Raw genomic sequence first — 16,239 nt, 5'->3', positions numbered from 1 at the left:
TATTACAGCGATGGTGCTTTGAAATTCAGTCAAAAGGACGCAGCCAAATGACGCAATTCACTGGTGGGAATGGTAAGTGAAGTCACTAAGTAGAAAGGAGTTGAACCTTATGTCGCAAGATAAATGTTGCTTAATTTTTGTCATGTAACTGAGAACTGTGTCTTTACTCATTTAACTGTGGTGTCATTCCAATATTCCATCATCTGGGGTGTCATATTAGTTGCACATGTGCACTGGGCTTAAATCATAAACGAAGATTTACTACAAACTATTTCACGTACAGCACTATTAACTTAAGAAAACTCTCAGACATGCACTTTTGTTCATGTTGATATGCTCTGAAGTTAGGGATGAGGGATTCTCTGAATGCTGAAGTTGTATAAAGCATTGCTTTATTTAAATTTGTTTAAAATCTGGTTGATGGTTCCTTAAGACAGTATTAAGCTGACAAATCATACAATCCCCATTACACTTCAATCCATGAGAGTCTCTGTTTTCGTTAGTAGTATTATTTTTAAAATTTAATAAGTACAGCATATATTTTTCGCAATATTGTTTTAGTTGAAGCTTTGTTATATAGCCGATTGGGTGAACAATGTTTTCTTTTTTTAATTTGTGTGACCATAGTATCCATAAATACTGTAGAATTATTTGTAGATTTCGAAACCATACTTGCAACTATGAAAAAATTAATAAAAGCACATAGTTTCCCGTACGACTTTCATGAAACAGCGAGGTGGCGCAGTTATAGCACAATGAACTCGCATTCCGGAGGACCACGGTTCAAACCCGAGTCCAGGCTTCCTGATTGGGTTTTCAGTGACTTCCCTAAATCGCTTCACGCAAATGCCAGGACAGTTCTTTTGAAAAGGCACGGCCGACTTCCTTCAGCAACGGGACCGATGACCTCACTGTTTGGTCCCCTCCCCCAAATTAACCAACAAACGACTTTAATTTTTTTCCTAGCACATATGCAGCTCTGATTCCAAGAATGTTAGAACGACCTCCGTGGTAGGTTCCTTCTTCCGCATTGATTGACTTTGACCACAGCAGCAGATGACTGTAGAGTTTAGTGGTTCGTGTCATGCGTTTGTACGGTATTGTGTTGCGTTTTCTGTGTAATATGTAAGTGATTTGATGGTGGAGACAGGAAATCACGGAAAGACACCTATTGAGTGTGGTATTAAGTCAATACTTAATTTTTATTATCATTACAGCTAACTGCCTCGAATGAAGTAGTTTGCTAATGCCTTGTAATGGTGCTATAGTAACTGTTCGTACAATTATTATATTAGTTTAATCTCATTTATTGGGCACATTTGAACGATAAGTTTGTTCCACATTTAATTCTTGTATCATCCTTGGCGCTTCTGGTTATGATTTGAGATAGCCTTAGAATTTCGTAAGTAATTATTTCAGTTTATGTGTATCAGAACCAAACACTTATTTTCAGTGAGCTTGTGTTTCCGCATTCCGAGCAGGTGGTGACTATGGTTTAGACAAACGTATTAGCGCACATTACGTACCTGTGCTGTTCGGCAATTACGAAGAATACCAGATCGACGCGTGGGTATGTAATGTGCTTGTTGTTTTCGTTCTGTCCGATACAATTGCTAAATGTTTCCCGTGATTTAGCAAAAGAACCGCCAGATATTTTGATGTGTTGTCTGTAATTACCGGAAAAGTGTCTATATGCTGTTCACACACACGCTGCATTCATATTGTTATATTGTGTTGTGCATGCGAAGTTCGGTAACAATATTTGTGAAGGAAGGAATATGGACAGTAAGAGTTCACTGTAATCTAATCTGTAGTTCTCCCGGGTTGTAGCGCAAACAGTTGTACTGCCGATACAGCAGATTCGTTAGCACACGTTAATACAGAGTATCAGGGATTGGTTATGTTGGTATGAAAGAGAATGCTGTAGAGGGAATTCATAGTGTTGCGTTTTCCATGGATTTTCAATGTGCCTATGTGCTCCATAGTTTAGTAAATTGTGTTAACTGCTGTTTGTAGTAATGTGCACGTTTCAATCTATGGAAGGATATGGGAAATGTAATTGACTCTGTAAGGCATAATGGGTTTGTGTAATTGCCATCGACAAAAGCATCCGAAAACCACAGAACATTGTCATGGGTATGCTTATGAGAAAGTAATTTCACTAAGTCTTGTTAGAGGAATTTAATCGGTGTTAAATCTTGACAGTCAAGAATCATTTATTTTTCTATGCAATGTGCAGGCAGCAGTGTGAGTTTTTTAGTGACTGTGTAAAGATTGCAGCATTGCTCTATATTGAGTTGATAACGTTGAATATAGATGACTGTATAAGGAAACAGTTGTTAAAAATACATACTAAACTGACTGAAAAAAAGAAAGTTCTGTCTGTATGGGTCGATTTTCATGTCCTCCTTTTCTGAATAGTATGAGCAAATATGGGTTTATAGATTGATTGAAAATGCAGCCAGTATGATTGAGAAATAATTTTTTTTCTGTTCTTGCATACGTTGCTAAGAACATAATTATAGACCTCTTACATTCCTCTATATATTAAGGAATTTGCAGGATACATTGACAGGCTTCGATATAGCTCGAGACTCATTTTAATCTTTTATTCTTCATGTGTAAAATTGTCTACAGTAAATAGATTTGTCTGGTAAATTCACTTTATCTTAGTTGCTTCACATGACAGTTAGAAATTTATGTGGAAAAAGAAAGATAAGTCAGCTACCATATTCAGAATAAGACTGATTACCACAAGCAAATGCTACTGAGTAACAGCAGTAACTGAAAGTCATTTGTTTCCATTGTGTGGGGGTTTTTGTTTTCTCTCAAATTGAGTTTTGTTTTCCATTACTGACACAGGCTTCAGAGTCCTCATAACCAGCAAGTTGTAAATCAGTTCATTTTGTCAGGTTCTTTGCCCCTCAGCCATTTTTAAATTTTTTATATGCATCGACTCATTTGCTGCAGCCAGTAAATACTGCCTGTGCACTATGTCGAATAACAAAAATGTAAACATATCATTTTGGCTTTCTTGTTTTTCAGTGGCTTAGGAGGGTAATCATGGACTGCAAGGGAACTAGTTGGGTGAAAAAAGAGAAGAATGAAATACATGCTGAACCAGAATCCTTGGTAAATAGTTTCTTGTATTTTTTACAATTGTTTCATTAATTTCTTTGTGCAGTGTGGTGTGTAAACAAACAGATTACATGTCCTGTTTGTCAGATGAAAAATTTGGTATTGGCTGTTGGTTTTGCTTCTTGACCACACGAAGTTGTGACTGTTGGCTGTGCAACATATTTGCAATGGATTGGTGTAGTATATGATGCTGCTCTCTAATATTTAATATGTTTAAAAATTTCTGCAGCTTATTGTTAGTGTGATGTTGGCATCCCAATAGTCCATGGTCACATGTTTGCTGTCTGCTAGGAAATTGTCAAATGTTCTTGAGTTGTGACGTTAGCAATCACTTGTTACCAATTAATTTTCTGCTTTGAGACTTAGTTCGGTGTGTTGTTAATGTCTAGATCTCTTCCTTTTTTAGAAAGAGGCATTATTAATGGATATGATAATGTAATATACGAGTGGACTCCACTTGATAGAGTGCAGATGATTTAGCTACTACTGTAGATCAGTTGTATGGTTTGCTGGACGAATTAATCATATGCTATATTTGTGGTCAATTGTTAAGTTCACCAGATTTGCTTTCTCAGACAAGAGGGATTTATTGCGAAGACAATATTTGGCAGTCTATTCGTCATGGTGCCTGATGGAGAAATCTAAACTCATGACCTACAATATTTCTTTCCTAGTGTATAATTTTTGCTATTGTTCATCTAATTGGTTTTATACCCTCAAAGTTATTGTTAGCAATATTACCGATCTTGATCTGTGTTTGCTTTGTCAGTAGGTATTCAGAATCTATTAAATATAGGGAAATGGTAGGGGACCAAGAGTAGTTGTTGAAATCCTTTGAGGAGCTTAAATACTATTAAATGAAAGAGCAGTTGGTAGTGTAACGTACAACCCTAAAAAGGAAATGGTGGTAATGCTGAAACTAAAAGGAAAAAAGGAGTGTTACAGTTTTAACTACAGAATGTTGGAATGTTTGCAGTACTCTTTAACCAGTAGATCTTCACATTACCACTCTAAATATTTAGTATCAAATAAATTACTTAAATGTTAATATAATTACAGAGTTAAACTGTGTGGGCTCAAGTATGACACGTCTGTAACATACAACATATGCTTACAGGTTTGGTGATCATAAAAGAAGTAATTATAGCAGAATGTCACTGTCAGGTTCAGGCAAATTAAAACATGCTGAAGTTACTGTTAGAGCTCACTCCTTGATTCAGGTTTTCTGAGATTAGCAGGTTTTTCAATTTCCCAGTGCGTGGCCATCAACATTTTATGGAAAATTCACTCATAGAGCTTGTTTTGAAAATATATCCTTCATTTCATTCTTCATCAAAGCGCTGTAATTTGTTTTATGTAGTTAGATCAAAACTCTCCTGTGACACTTTAAAGATGTCATTTGCTCTGAATCGTTCATCTTGAGAGTTTCTCCGGGTCGACAGAAGCGTCCGATCCCATGCGTAGGCTTTGACCCGTGACGGTGCGGAGATTGGTTTGAGTGTGGCTGTCTTCGGTTCTGTTTTATCTTATTTTATTTACTTTTCTGATCTGTTCGTTCTGTCTCGTGTGATTTTTTTTTTTTTTTTTTTTTTTTTTTTAAATTTTAAAAACACTTATTACTTATTTTAATTATCTGTTTCCTCGAATTTCTGTTTTAGTTTATTATATTTATCTTTCTGATCTGTTCGTTCTATCCCGTGAGATTTTTTTTTTAAAGACAAAAAACACTAATCAGCTACTGAAGCATCTTTATCTTCTATGGGTTGCAGGGGTTACGACCCCTGGGGAGGTGGGTGGGTATTCACGCATGGCTGTCTTCACTTACACGTTGTAGCTACGCAAGGCGTCTAAATTTGTTTATATTTAGTTTGCCCCCCACCCAAAACACCCCATTTCCCGCACGTGTCCCGTTAGTGTCATTAGTCTTCTTGTGGAAAGTGTGTGTGTTTGTTTTTGTTTCCGCCATATTTGTGACGTCATGGGTCAAAGCAGACGGGTGGGATCGGACGCTTCCGTATTTCCGTTTCTCCAGAAGCAGTGAAAACACAAATGTACACTCGTGCTAGACAATGTCATGTTATAAAAGTAGCCTTGTCAGGTTTTTGTTAGTGTCAGCTGCCAAAGTCTGCATCAAGTAGGACCTTCCTCCCCCCCCCCCCCCCCCCAAAAGAAGAAAACCTTTGTGCTTAGAATTTCTCACTTACCTGTCTTTCTATGAACTTGGTGTGTGTAGTGTCGTGCTCATATTCAGGTTGTTCATTCTTCTAGTGGTATTGTAGTTCGTGCATTGATATCAAAATGTCAGCAGTTGGTAAAGGCAAGTAGTTGTAGATATAGTACACATGCCTTTGCTGTACCAATCTTATCACTTCTTTTTGGAACAACTACGGAAGTGAGGACTATATTGCACCTTCATATCATGTGTTACATCTGCATTGTAAATGTATCGGTTTTTCCATTAGCTCAAAGCTGTGTAACTGAGCAACTGCTGTTCAGGCTTTTCATGTGAGGTTGTATCTGAACTGGTCCAATGGTGGCAAGCAAAACTCAGTTGCCTCAGTTGTGTTTTCCAAAGAACAGATAAATTAAAATCAAACGTGGGAAATGTCAGGATAGAGTAATGATATACAAAGCATGTGTTCCAAGTCAACACATTGAGGAGACATTAGGTTGCAGGTAGGTAGAATGAATTGACTGCTAAATATTTAAGCTTTTGGACAAAGTAATTCATATGAAATACAGAACAACACTAGGCCATGAACACATCTAATGTGAGTAGAAATCTGTTGTGAGAGGTAAAGAGGTGCTGTGGGGTGGGAAGTGAGGGATAGCAGGGTAGGGGTGGAGGTGATGCTGTGCTGCCTGTGGTATTGGTCAAGGACATGGGGGGACAGAATAGGGCTGCTAGGTGCAGTTTGGGAGGCAATGTGGGGCATGGGGGGGGGGGGGGGTGGAGTTGTGGGATAGGTGTGTGCAGTGGCAGAATGAGAGCAGGGTAGGGAATAGGTGGGGTGGAGCATACAGACTAGTGAACGTTGAGGCTTATGGGGATGACTGATATGTTGTACAAAGAGTTTCCATTTGCACAATTTAGAAATGCTTGTTATGTGTGTGCGTTTTTTTTTTTAATGTGCTCCCAAAGATGGAATCGTTGCTCATCTTCAACCTACCCTGCCACAAAAGACAACAATCATTTCCTGTGTGTGTGTGTGTGTGTGTGTGTGTGTGTGTGTGTGTGTGTGTGTGTTTTCTATTTCAGAAGGGCTTTGTCCAGAATCTCAATTTTTAACACTCTTTCATTGTACATGTCTGTGAGTCAGTATAGAAAGCAAACGTGCCAAATTTCATGTTGTTGGGAAAGTGAACTGGGAAAAACACAACAACCAAATCTGGAAGAAAAGCCCTCAAGATTGTTGTACCTTATGTGTAAACTGAGAATAGTGTTTGGTTGTAACACACTCTGTGTGTCATATTTTGGTTCCTTTGTCAGATACATATTTATTCTGCTGATATCAGTGGCATAAAAAAATCTGTGGAATATGCTAGGCAAAACATATAGTGGTGCCTGTATTTGTTTACAAGGCTTAGAATACTAATAGTTTTTGATATCTCTATGATCTGCTGTTGGCATCAGGAAGAATGGTAAGGAATGTGTTGCCAGGATGCAGTTTACAAACAAGATACTGTAAGTACTGCAAACATCCACATCCCAAGGCATGGGCTAGCAAGAACAGGAAACTCTCACATAGTGAATGACCTCAAAAGTTTTATTTATTATTCCCTCCCTGCTTCATCCACATCATTTTAAAATTTCAAAATAAAACTGTGTGATTGGCTAATAGAAAATCCATGTCACAATTAGTTGTATGGTGTGGGTATTATTGAATTCAATATTATAGATTCTGGTTGTACACACTGATTTCACTGCACTATCGTTTTTTTATATGATGAAGCACATTCCGTATAAAATAGTTACCGCTAAGTAAATAAAGATTATGGGAGTAGGAAATATGATTCAAAGTAGCAGCATAGGAAAATGAAGTGCAAGATGCTAATAAATTTTCAGATTTCTGGTCACTGATCATTTGTATAACTTTTAGATCACTACCATTGAAATGCACCTTACTGTCACTGAGAAGGCCACTCTGAAAAGAATGAGTCATTTATTCTTCAGAAATGTCATAGACTTAAAATATGTGATAATTTTTTGTAATATATCTAAAATTGTCTTCTTAAAAGAACTCCTGGCAGATTTTTTAAATGGATGAGCAAGTGAACCAACAGGTAATTCTAGAATTTGTGTGACTGTATGAAATTAAGCAGTGTTATGTTATGGCTCAATTTTGGTGAATATAATATAGATTGGCTTGATGCACTTGCCCATGCTAGACTACCCTCCACAAACCTCTATCCCTGATGACTGTCAACTCCTACATCCATTTGAACTTGCTTCTTGTCTTCAAGCCATAGGGTCCCTCTACACTTTTTACCCTCACATATCCCTCCATTACCAACTTCACTATCCCTAAAAGCCTCAGAATTTTTGCTATTAACAGATTCCTTGTGGTAGTGAAATTGGTCCCTATGTTACTCCCTCATTTGTTGTTTCGTTTACCCATCAAATCTTCAGCATTCTTCTGTAGCACATTTCAGATGCTTCCATTCTCATCTTGTCTGAATTGCCTATCATTTATGTTTGCCTTCCATACAGGGCTGCACTGCAAATATCTTCAGAAAAGACTTCCTAACACTTAAATTTATATTATATGTGAACAGTCCTCTTTATTAGGCACATGTTCATTGATATTGCTAGTCTTCACTTTATTTCTTTCTTACTTCGGCCATTGTCAGTTACTTTGATGCCCAAATAGCAAAAGTTGTCTACTACTTTTACTGTCTCATTTTCTAGTCGAAACTCAACATTGCCTGATTTATTTCAGCTCGATTCCATTGCTTTTATTGATGTTTGTCACACAATCTCCTTTAGTGATGATATCCAAGTTTACTCTTCAGAGTCTTACCTCCCACACATCCCTTCATTGACAGTTTCAAGATGCCTGTTTTGTTTAATAGAATTACATTGTCATTTGTAAACACACAGTTTGCTTTACTTTCTTCCAGATTTCCTTCGTGTCTTCGTCGTACAGAGTGCATATCAGATGTAGGCTACAAGCCTGTCTCATTTCCTACTCAATGCTTCCCTTTCATGTCTTTAAAGTCTTACAACTGGTGCTTGGTTTCTGTGAAAGTTGCAAACAAATTTTTGCTTCCTGTCTATTTATTCTGCTGCTGCCCAAATTCCAAAGAGTGCAGTCAACTCCACATTCTCAAAAGCATTTCAGTAAATCTGCAAAAGCTGTAAACACAATTTTGTTTCCATTTAACTCATCTTCTAAGGTAAGCCATAGTATCAGTATTGCCTTGTTAAATGTTTCTGGTACCCAAAGTGATCTTATGCAAGGTTAACCCTGTAAAAGCTTTTCCATTCTTGCAAGCATGTCATATTAATATGATTATATTCACACCTGTTAGCATCCGCCTTTCTTCAAATTTGAATTATTACATTCTGGTTGATGTATGACTGTCCGTCAACTATCTCATATCTTGCACAAAAGTGGAATAATTTTGTCATGGATGGCTTTCCCATGTATCCCAATAATTCTGAGGGAATGTCATCAACTGCAATGGCCTTGTTACTACTTCGCTCTTTCAGTGCTGTATCAAACTATGGTCATATTATGATATTTCCAGTCTTGTCTACAACTGCTTTCTTTCCCCTTTGTTGAGCAAGTTTGTTCACCTTTGCCTTACAACCACTCTTGTTTAGCCATATTGCATGTTCTGTCAACATCATTCCAGTAATGTCTGTATTCCCTTTTGTCTGCTTAAATAGCTACATGCTTGTATTTTCTATTCTCATCAATTAAATTCAGTATCTCATGAGTTGTGAAGGTATTCCTACTAGGCCTTACTTTTTACCTATGTTTCCTCCTGCCTTCACTGTTTCATCTCAAAGCTGCCTATTCATCACCCACTGTATACTTACCCTCTATTTATCACTTGTTGCCTAATGCTCATTTTCAAACCATCAATGAGTTTCGGTTCATGCAAGTTTATCCAAATCCCATGTACTTAAATTCTACTTTTACCATTTCTTCAACATTACTCTGCAGTTAATAAAAACAACTCCAGCCAGAGTCCACATCTAGCACTGGAAATGTTTTGTAGTTTACATTCCTGTTTCGAAATCTTTGTTTTTGACATTACATAATCTGAAACCTTTTCATTTCTCCATGTTATTCCACATACACAAGCTTCTTTCACGATACTTGAAAAAAGTGTTTGCAGTGACTAATTCATGCAATGTGCAAAATTCTACCAGGTGGCTTCCCCCTTTCAGTCATTTGTGCCATTGGATGTTCTCTTAACTATTTTACATCCTGCTCCTACTATTGAATTTCATTACCTTCTAGAATTGGCTGTCATCTTCCTTAGCTATTGAATAATTACTCATCAAACTTTTTCCTATTCCATTCTTCTGCTGGTCTGGTTGCCATACATATATCTACCACTGTTGTATTTTCTTCATGCCTATTTCAGCTATGGTAATTCAGTGACATTGCTGTTGACAATAGCTTACTCATGTGCCTATTTTCTTGCTCATTACTAGGGCTCTCCCTGCATGACCCGTATTTGATTTTTTGTTGATAATCCTGTACTGGCCTGACCAGAAGTCCTGTCCTTTCTGCCACTGCACTTCAGTTCGTACTACAACTGAATACAACCTATCCATTTTTCCTATTTAAAGTCTCTAACCTTCCTAGGCTGTTGTTGTTTTCAGTCCAGAGACTGGTTTCGTGCAACTCTCCATACTACCCTATCCTGTGCAAGTTTCTTCATCTCGAAGTATGTACTGCAGTCTACGTCCTTCTGAATCCGCTTTGTGTATTCATCTCTTGGTCTCCCTCTTTGACTTTTACCCTCCACACTGCCCTCCTATACTAAATTGGGGATCCATTGATGCCTCAGAACATGTCCTACCAACCGATCCCTTCTTCTAGTCAAGTTGTGCCAGAAATTCATCATCTCCCCAATTCTATTCAGTACCTCCTCATTAGTTACATGATCTACCCATCTAATCTTCAGCAGCACCACATTTCAAAAGCTTCTATTCTCTTGAGCACGCACACACACACACACACGTGCAGAGATCTGAGACCACACTGCCAAGCTGTGGTCTCAGCTCTATGAGACAGCGATCGTGTGAGTGTGCGAGCGTGCGTGTGAGGGTACACGTGTCTACTGCTGACAAAGGCCTCAATGGCCGAAAGCCTTAATTGTGTGAATCTTTTTATTGTGCCTATCGCGACCCAGCATCTCTGCTGTATGGTGAGTAGCAACTTTCCTTCTCTGGTATTGTTACATTCCATCCTGGATTTTCCATTGTTTGATGTTTGCTTCTATTCTCTTCTTGTTTAAACTGTTTGTCGTCCGTGTCGTCCCATACAAGACTGCACTCCATACAAATACTTTCAGAAAAGACTTCCTGACACTGAAATATATACTCAATGTTAACAAATTTGTCTTCTCAAGAAAAGCATTACTTGCCATTGCCCCCCTACATTTTATATCCTGTCTACTTTGACCATCATCAGTTATTTTGCTCCCCAAATAGGAAAACTCATGTACTACTTTGTGTCTCATTTCCTAATCTTAATCCCTCAGCATCAGTGATTTAATTCGACTACATTCCATTATCCTTATTTTGCTTTTGTTGATGTTCATATTATATTCTCCTTTCAATACACTGTTCCTTCTGTTCAACTGTTCTTCCAGGTACTTCACTGTCTGACAGAATTAAAATGTCATCGGCGAACCTCAAAGTTTTTATTTCTTCTCCATGGATTTCAATTTCTGCTTCAAATTTTTCTTTTGTTTTCTGAACTGCTTGCTCAGTATACAGATTCAATACCATCAGGGATAGGCTACAACCCTGTCTCACACCCTTCCAAACCGCTCTTTACCTTTCATGCCCTTCGACTCTTATAACTGCCATCTGGTTACTGTACAAATTGTAAATAGCCTTTTGTTCCCTGTGTTTGACCTCTGCAACCTTCAGAATTTGATAGAGAGTATTCAAGTCAACATTGTCAAAAGGTTTCTCTAAGTCTACAAATGCTAGAAATATAGGTTTGCCTTTCCTAAATCTGTGTTCTAAGACAGGTTATAGGGTCAGTATTGCCTCATGTTTTCAAACATTTCTATGGAATCCCAATTGATTTTTCCCAGGGTCAGTTTCTACCGGTTTTTCCATTCATGTGTTATGTATTCGTGTTAGTATTTTGCAGCCATGACTTACCAAACAAATTTTCACGTCTGTCAACACCTTCTTTCTTTGGGATTGGAATTATTATATTCTTCTTGAAGTCTGAGGGTATTTCACCTATCTCTTACATCCTACTCACCACATGGTAGAGTTCTGTCAGGTCTGGCTCTTCGAAGGCTATCAGTAGTTCTAATGGAATGTTGTATATTTGCAGGGCCTTGTTTCGACTCGGGTCTTTCATGGCTTTGTCAAACTTGTCACACAGTATCATTTCTCCCATTTCATCTTAATCTTCATCTACATCCTGCTTTATTTCCGTATATTGCCCTCCAGTACATCGCCCTTCTATAGACACACTATATAATCCTTCCACATTTCTGCTTCCACTTCGTTGCTTAGAACTGGTTTTCTGTGTGAGCTCTTGATATTCATCCAAGTGCTTCTCTTTTCTCTAAAGGTCTCTCTAATTCTCCTGTAGGCAGTATCTATCTTAACCCCTAGTGATATATACTTACCCTACTAAGGTATGTAATACTCCACACTAAGACATATAGAGTGCCTGTCCTGCTTTTTCTGATAACATCCTACTTAGTAGCCTCTACCTGTAGATCTGAATGTGGGATTATTGTACCTCCAGAATATTTTGCGTAAGATAATTTTGTACAGTAGAGCTGCATGCTCTTGAGAAGAAAAAAATAAACATAGCTGCAGTTTCCCTTTGCTTTCATCCACTTGCAGTATTGGCACAGGAAGTTGGTTAATGCTACAAGGCCATGTCAGTTGATCATACAGACCATTGCTCCTGCAACTGCTGAAAAGGCTTTTGCCTCTCTTGAGGAACCATGTGTTAGCTTGATTTCTCCTCGGATAATACTTATTCGTGTTTGCACCTAACTGTTTTCAGTATCGTTGACATGCCAGCTACCCTACCTTGGCAGTGTCCATGGTTCATTTGGGGTGGGGGCTGTGCACTATTGTTTGAAGTGCTGTCTTGAAGCAGAAGAAATAGTCTTAGCATATATATTTGTAGAATTACTTTATCTGTATGAACACAAATAACAATTCTGTGGGATTGCTTTGGTACACATACAAACCCACAGATGAAAACTGTTGGTATGTCTCAGATTTGAGGCTGTAACTCCTGGTTTCAGGATCAGTTACTTGAACAATTACCCTAACCAAGCATGCCTCCAGGGCTGCCAAGGGGATGTCACTTGCGTGTCCTCAGAGATTTTCATCTTAGGTTCAGGATTTTAAGGTCAGCGACCAGCCAATAATTTTGTAAAGCAGTATGACACAGTTCTCCATAGAAGTAGAAACAAGAAATGCCTTTGGCAGTTAGGTGATTTGTGAGTGCTGGTAAGTATAAAAAATTTGTTATGTAGTTGTCTGTAGCTGAATGCATAGAATAACAGTATAAAAATCATAAATATGGTGGTTCAGATAACACTAATTGCTACCGGTTCTTTTAGTTTTATTTACATTCCATATGTAAAACGAATGTTAATCTTATATCATATTGACTCATACTTTATTAAAATTATTTTTAAGTGTGTTACATAAAAATGCAAGTATTGTTGAAAAATAACAATTTGGTACAAAAATGGATAGCACCAAATTGAAAATAAAGAAATCTCGCAGAAATGTATCAAAATTTTTGTTTTAATATGTCGAATGTTGAAAAAAATGTAATTTTTACTAAACCATTACAATTCAGTATGTGTTAAATTTGCGAGTTGTTAGTAGACATGGAAGTTTTGAAAAATTAGTAGTTCCGACTAGAAGATTCGAACCAGCAGCTTTTTCATTAAGGCACTTTTGTGCTATAGTCTCAATTACCAACAATTGTGTTAATAATTAGGAAATATTTTTTAGTTGACAGTTCTCAGAAATCTACTGATCATCAAAGTCAAATTTTTGTAGTTCTTTGGTAACTGCATAGTGCTGGTTTAGAAAACTGATGTTCCAGCACTAAACTCCAAATACTCTAAATCTGAAGGAAATTGAAGAGGATGATTTGCAAGATACCATTTTCAGTCAAGTTCTTATTATTGCAGGGATGTGTCCATAATGGTAAAGGTGACAGCCCATAAAATGCAAGAAATCCAGGTTTAACTCATCAGTGCAGCCAAAATAAATTTTTACGTCTGTTGTTTCATAGACAATTCTCTAATATTAGGCAGTCATAGGATCAAATTGTGAATGTTTCTGATCAGCATAATTTATCTGGTATCCAAAATTGTATTGGCTGACTGCATTGCAGCAGAATTGTGAGTGAATAGAGCAAATGATTTTAATTGATCAATGACTGTAGGATCCATTTTTATTCTTGCAGAACTGTTTTCTTTCCAAAATCATATAGGAGAACAAAATTATCTGCTGTTCAGGTCTTTAGCTCCGAACATGTTTCCTGTGCCTCTTCTTACAAACTGAAATGATCTGTGCATTTTTATATTCCCACGAAAAGCCACTGTTCCATAAAGTAACACTTCAATTGCCAGAGGTTGTTCTGCAAGATCCACTTGTTTTATTTAATCTGATGGCTGCCACTTCAGGTCTAGTGGTCTACTGTGTAGAAAAAGTTTAGTTTTTCCTTCTCCCTCCTGTCCCCACCTTAGTCAATTATGTATGTCATTTTAGTATCCATGCTGGAGCCAAAAATGTGAAATGCATTTTTATGTTCTTTAGTGGAGAAACTTTCTAAGGCAAAGCATTGTAATTATGACTTTTCTGGTACTGTCATCCATTTTGCTACCACGTGCATCATTGTCAACTAGCCTTTGTAGAGTTGTCTTTGATCCCTTTTCTAACATTTTTGTTCAGAAGTTGTGGGGTTTTCGTTTTTTGTTTCATGTTTTGCAAGATATGATCTTGCTTGTAAATTAATGGAAGGTTTCTTATATAGGCTGTCTTGGTGGTTCTCATATGTTCAACTTCTGGTTGGCCATGGGGATTCAGGGGATTTAGCTTCATTTGAATTTCCTGTACAGATCTCTGCTGTCATGTAACTATGTAATGTTGTTAACATATGCAGGTCCTCACCGTATTCCACAACATTCCCCATACTGGGTGTATTGGCTGTTGCATCATGTTGGATCACCTTACCAGATTTGTTAGGCAGAAGTATGTTCCTATCTTTCAGAATTTGTTTTTAACAGTAGCAGTCTGTGATGGTTCAGTAGTCCAGTGCTCATGTTCCAATCTCTGTATTTAGAGAATTTATTATTTTGGGCATGTTTATTGCTAACAGAATAAATATTTTTCTGTTGTGTGTGTTTTCTAAACAGTTGCACAGGCTAATGTTTTGGAAAACATGTTTTGTAGATTTTCACAGGAATTTTTGTTCTCACAGCTGTGCTAATGTCACAGGATGTGATTTTGAGATGAATGTGTTCAGATTGTCCTCTGGAAATTTAGATCTATGTTTCCCATGGATTCTCTAAATTTCAAGGAAATGGATGGACAGCTCCTGATAAAATGACATGGCTCATGTTGTCTATATTTGTTCAACCTCGTGTCATGTTGTACTTTGATGTAATTTTTCTCCACATCTTTCTCCCTATCTAAAGGCATGCATCTTCAGTTATGTAGCTGAGAAGTATATATATATATATATATATATATATATATATATATATATATATATGAATATAATAGAGGGAAACATTCCACGTGGGAAAAATATATCTAAAAAGAAAGATGATGAAACTTACCAAACAAAAGCGCTGGCAGGTCGATACACACACAAACAAACACAAACATACACACAAAATTCTAGCTTTCGCAACCAATGGTTGCCTCGTCAGGAAAGAGGGAAGGAGAAGGAAAGACAAAAGGATATGGGTTTTAAGGGAGAGGGTAAGGAGTCATTCCAATCCCGGGAGCGGAAAGACTTACCTTAGGGGGAAAAAAGGACAGGTATACACTCGCACACACACACATATCCATGATATAATGGATATGTGTGTGTGTGCGAGTGTATACCTGTCCTTTTTTCCCCCTAAGGTAAGTCTTTCCGCTCCCGGGATTGGAATGACTCCTTACCCTCTCCCTTAAAACCCATATCCTTTTGTCTTTCCTTCTCCTTCCCTCTTTCCTGACGAGGCAACCATTGGTTGCGAAAGCTAGAATTTTGTGTGTATGTTTGTGTTTGTTTGTGTGTCTATCGACCTGCCAGCGCTTTTGTTTGGTAAGTTTCATCATCTTTCTTTTTATATATATATATATATATATATATATATATATATATATATATATATATATATATATTGTCACTACAGTATGATAGAGAAATTAGATTGTATACAATATTTACCAGACCATATCTTAAGCATTAATCTACTATGATGGATGGGTGTTGGAACTCAAATGTTCTTTTTTTTTCCCACATCACATTTGACACTTTAAAATTATTTTTCCCTCACATTTGATACTTATCTTTATGCAGATTTCAAATTTCAGTAACATGCAATGAGATAAATGCAGATTTATTTCATTTCACAGTACTGGTTTTTCATGATGATAAAGCTATTACTGCCTGCATTCTGTGGTGCATCTTTCTAATGGGTCCTCTGTATGGAATATCAGATTTTGTAGCTAATCATTTCTAGTTTTCCTTCCAGTATAGTGTGTATAATGCCACTGTTAGTTAATGAAACTCTGGATCTTGTCTTGAATGCTTACATACTTTCCTAAGAGTAAGAGGATTGCTTCTTGAATGGGTGTGAGGCTGCAAATTCAAGTGTTTTGGGTTCAGTCCCAAGCATCATCTGTCA

The 16,239-nt window shown here is 37.4% G+C and overlaps 1 protein-coding gene across 1 annotated transcript in view; it reads left to right on the top strand.

Annotated features, from left to right (window-relative positions):
• The first annotated feature begins 1,058 nt into the window (after positions 1-1,058).
• Positions 1,059-16,239, top strand: part of LOC124553228 (zinc finger protein 3 homolog) — a 198,795-nt gene continuing 183,614 nt past the window's right edge. The window contains exons 1-2 of the mRNA XM_047127118.1: positions 1,059-1,125; positions 3,046-3,132. Of these exons, the coding sequence (XP_046983074.1) occupies positions 3,064-3,132 (69 nt within the window). The 5' untranslated portion in view covers positions 1,059-1,125; positions 3,046-3,063. The remainder of the gene's footprint in view (positions 1,126-3,045; positions 3,133-16,239) is intronic.

This window comes from Schistocerca americana, chromosome 11 (assembly GCF_021461395.2).
Source record: "Schistocerca americana isolate TAMUIC-IGC-003095 chromosome 11, iqSchAmer2.1, whole genome shotgun sequence".
In the NCBI taxonomy this organism is placed as follows: Eukaryota; Metazoa; Arthropoda; class Insecta; order Orthoptera; family Acrididae; genus Schistocerca; species Schistocerca americana.
Note: the sequence above shows the minus strand (reverse complement) of the source record. Positions and strands in the feature narration are given on the sequence as shown.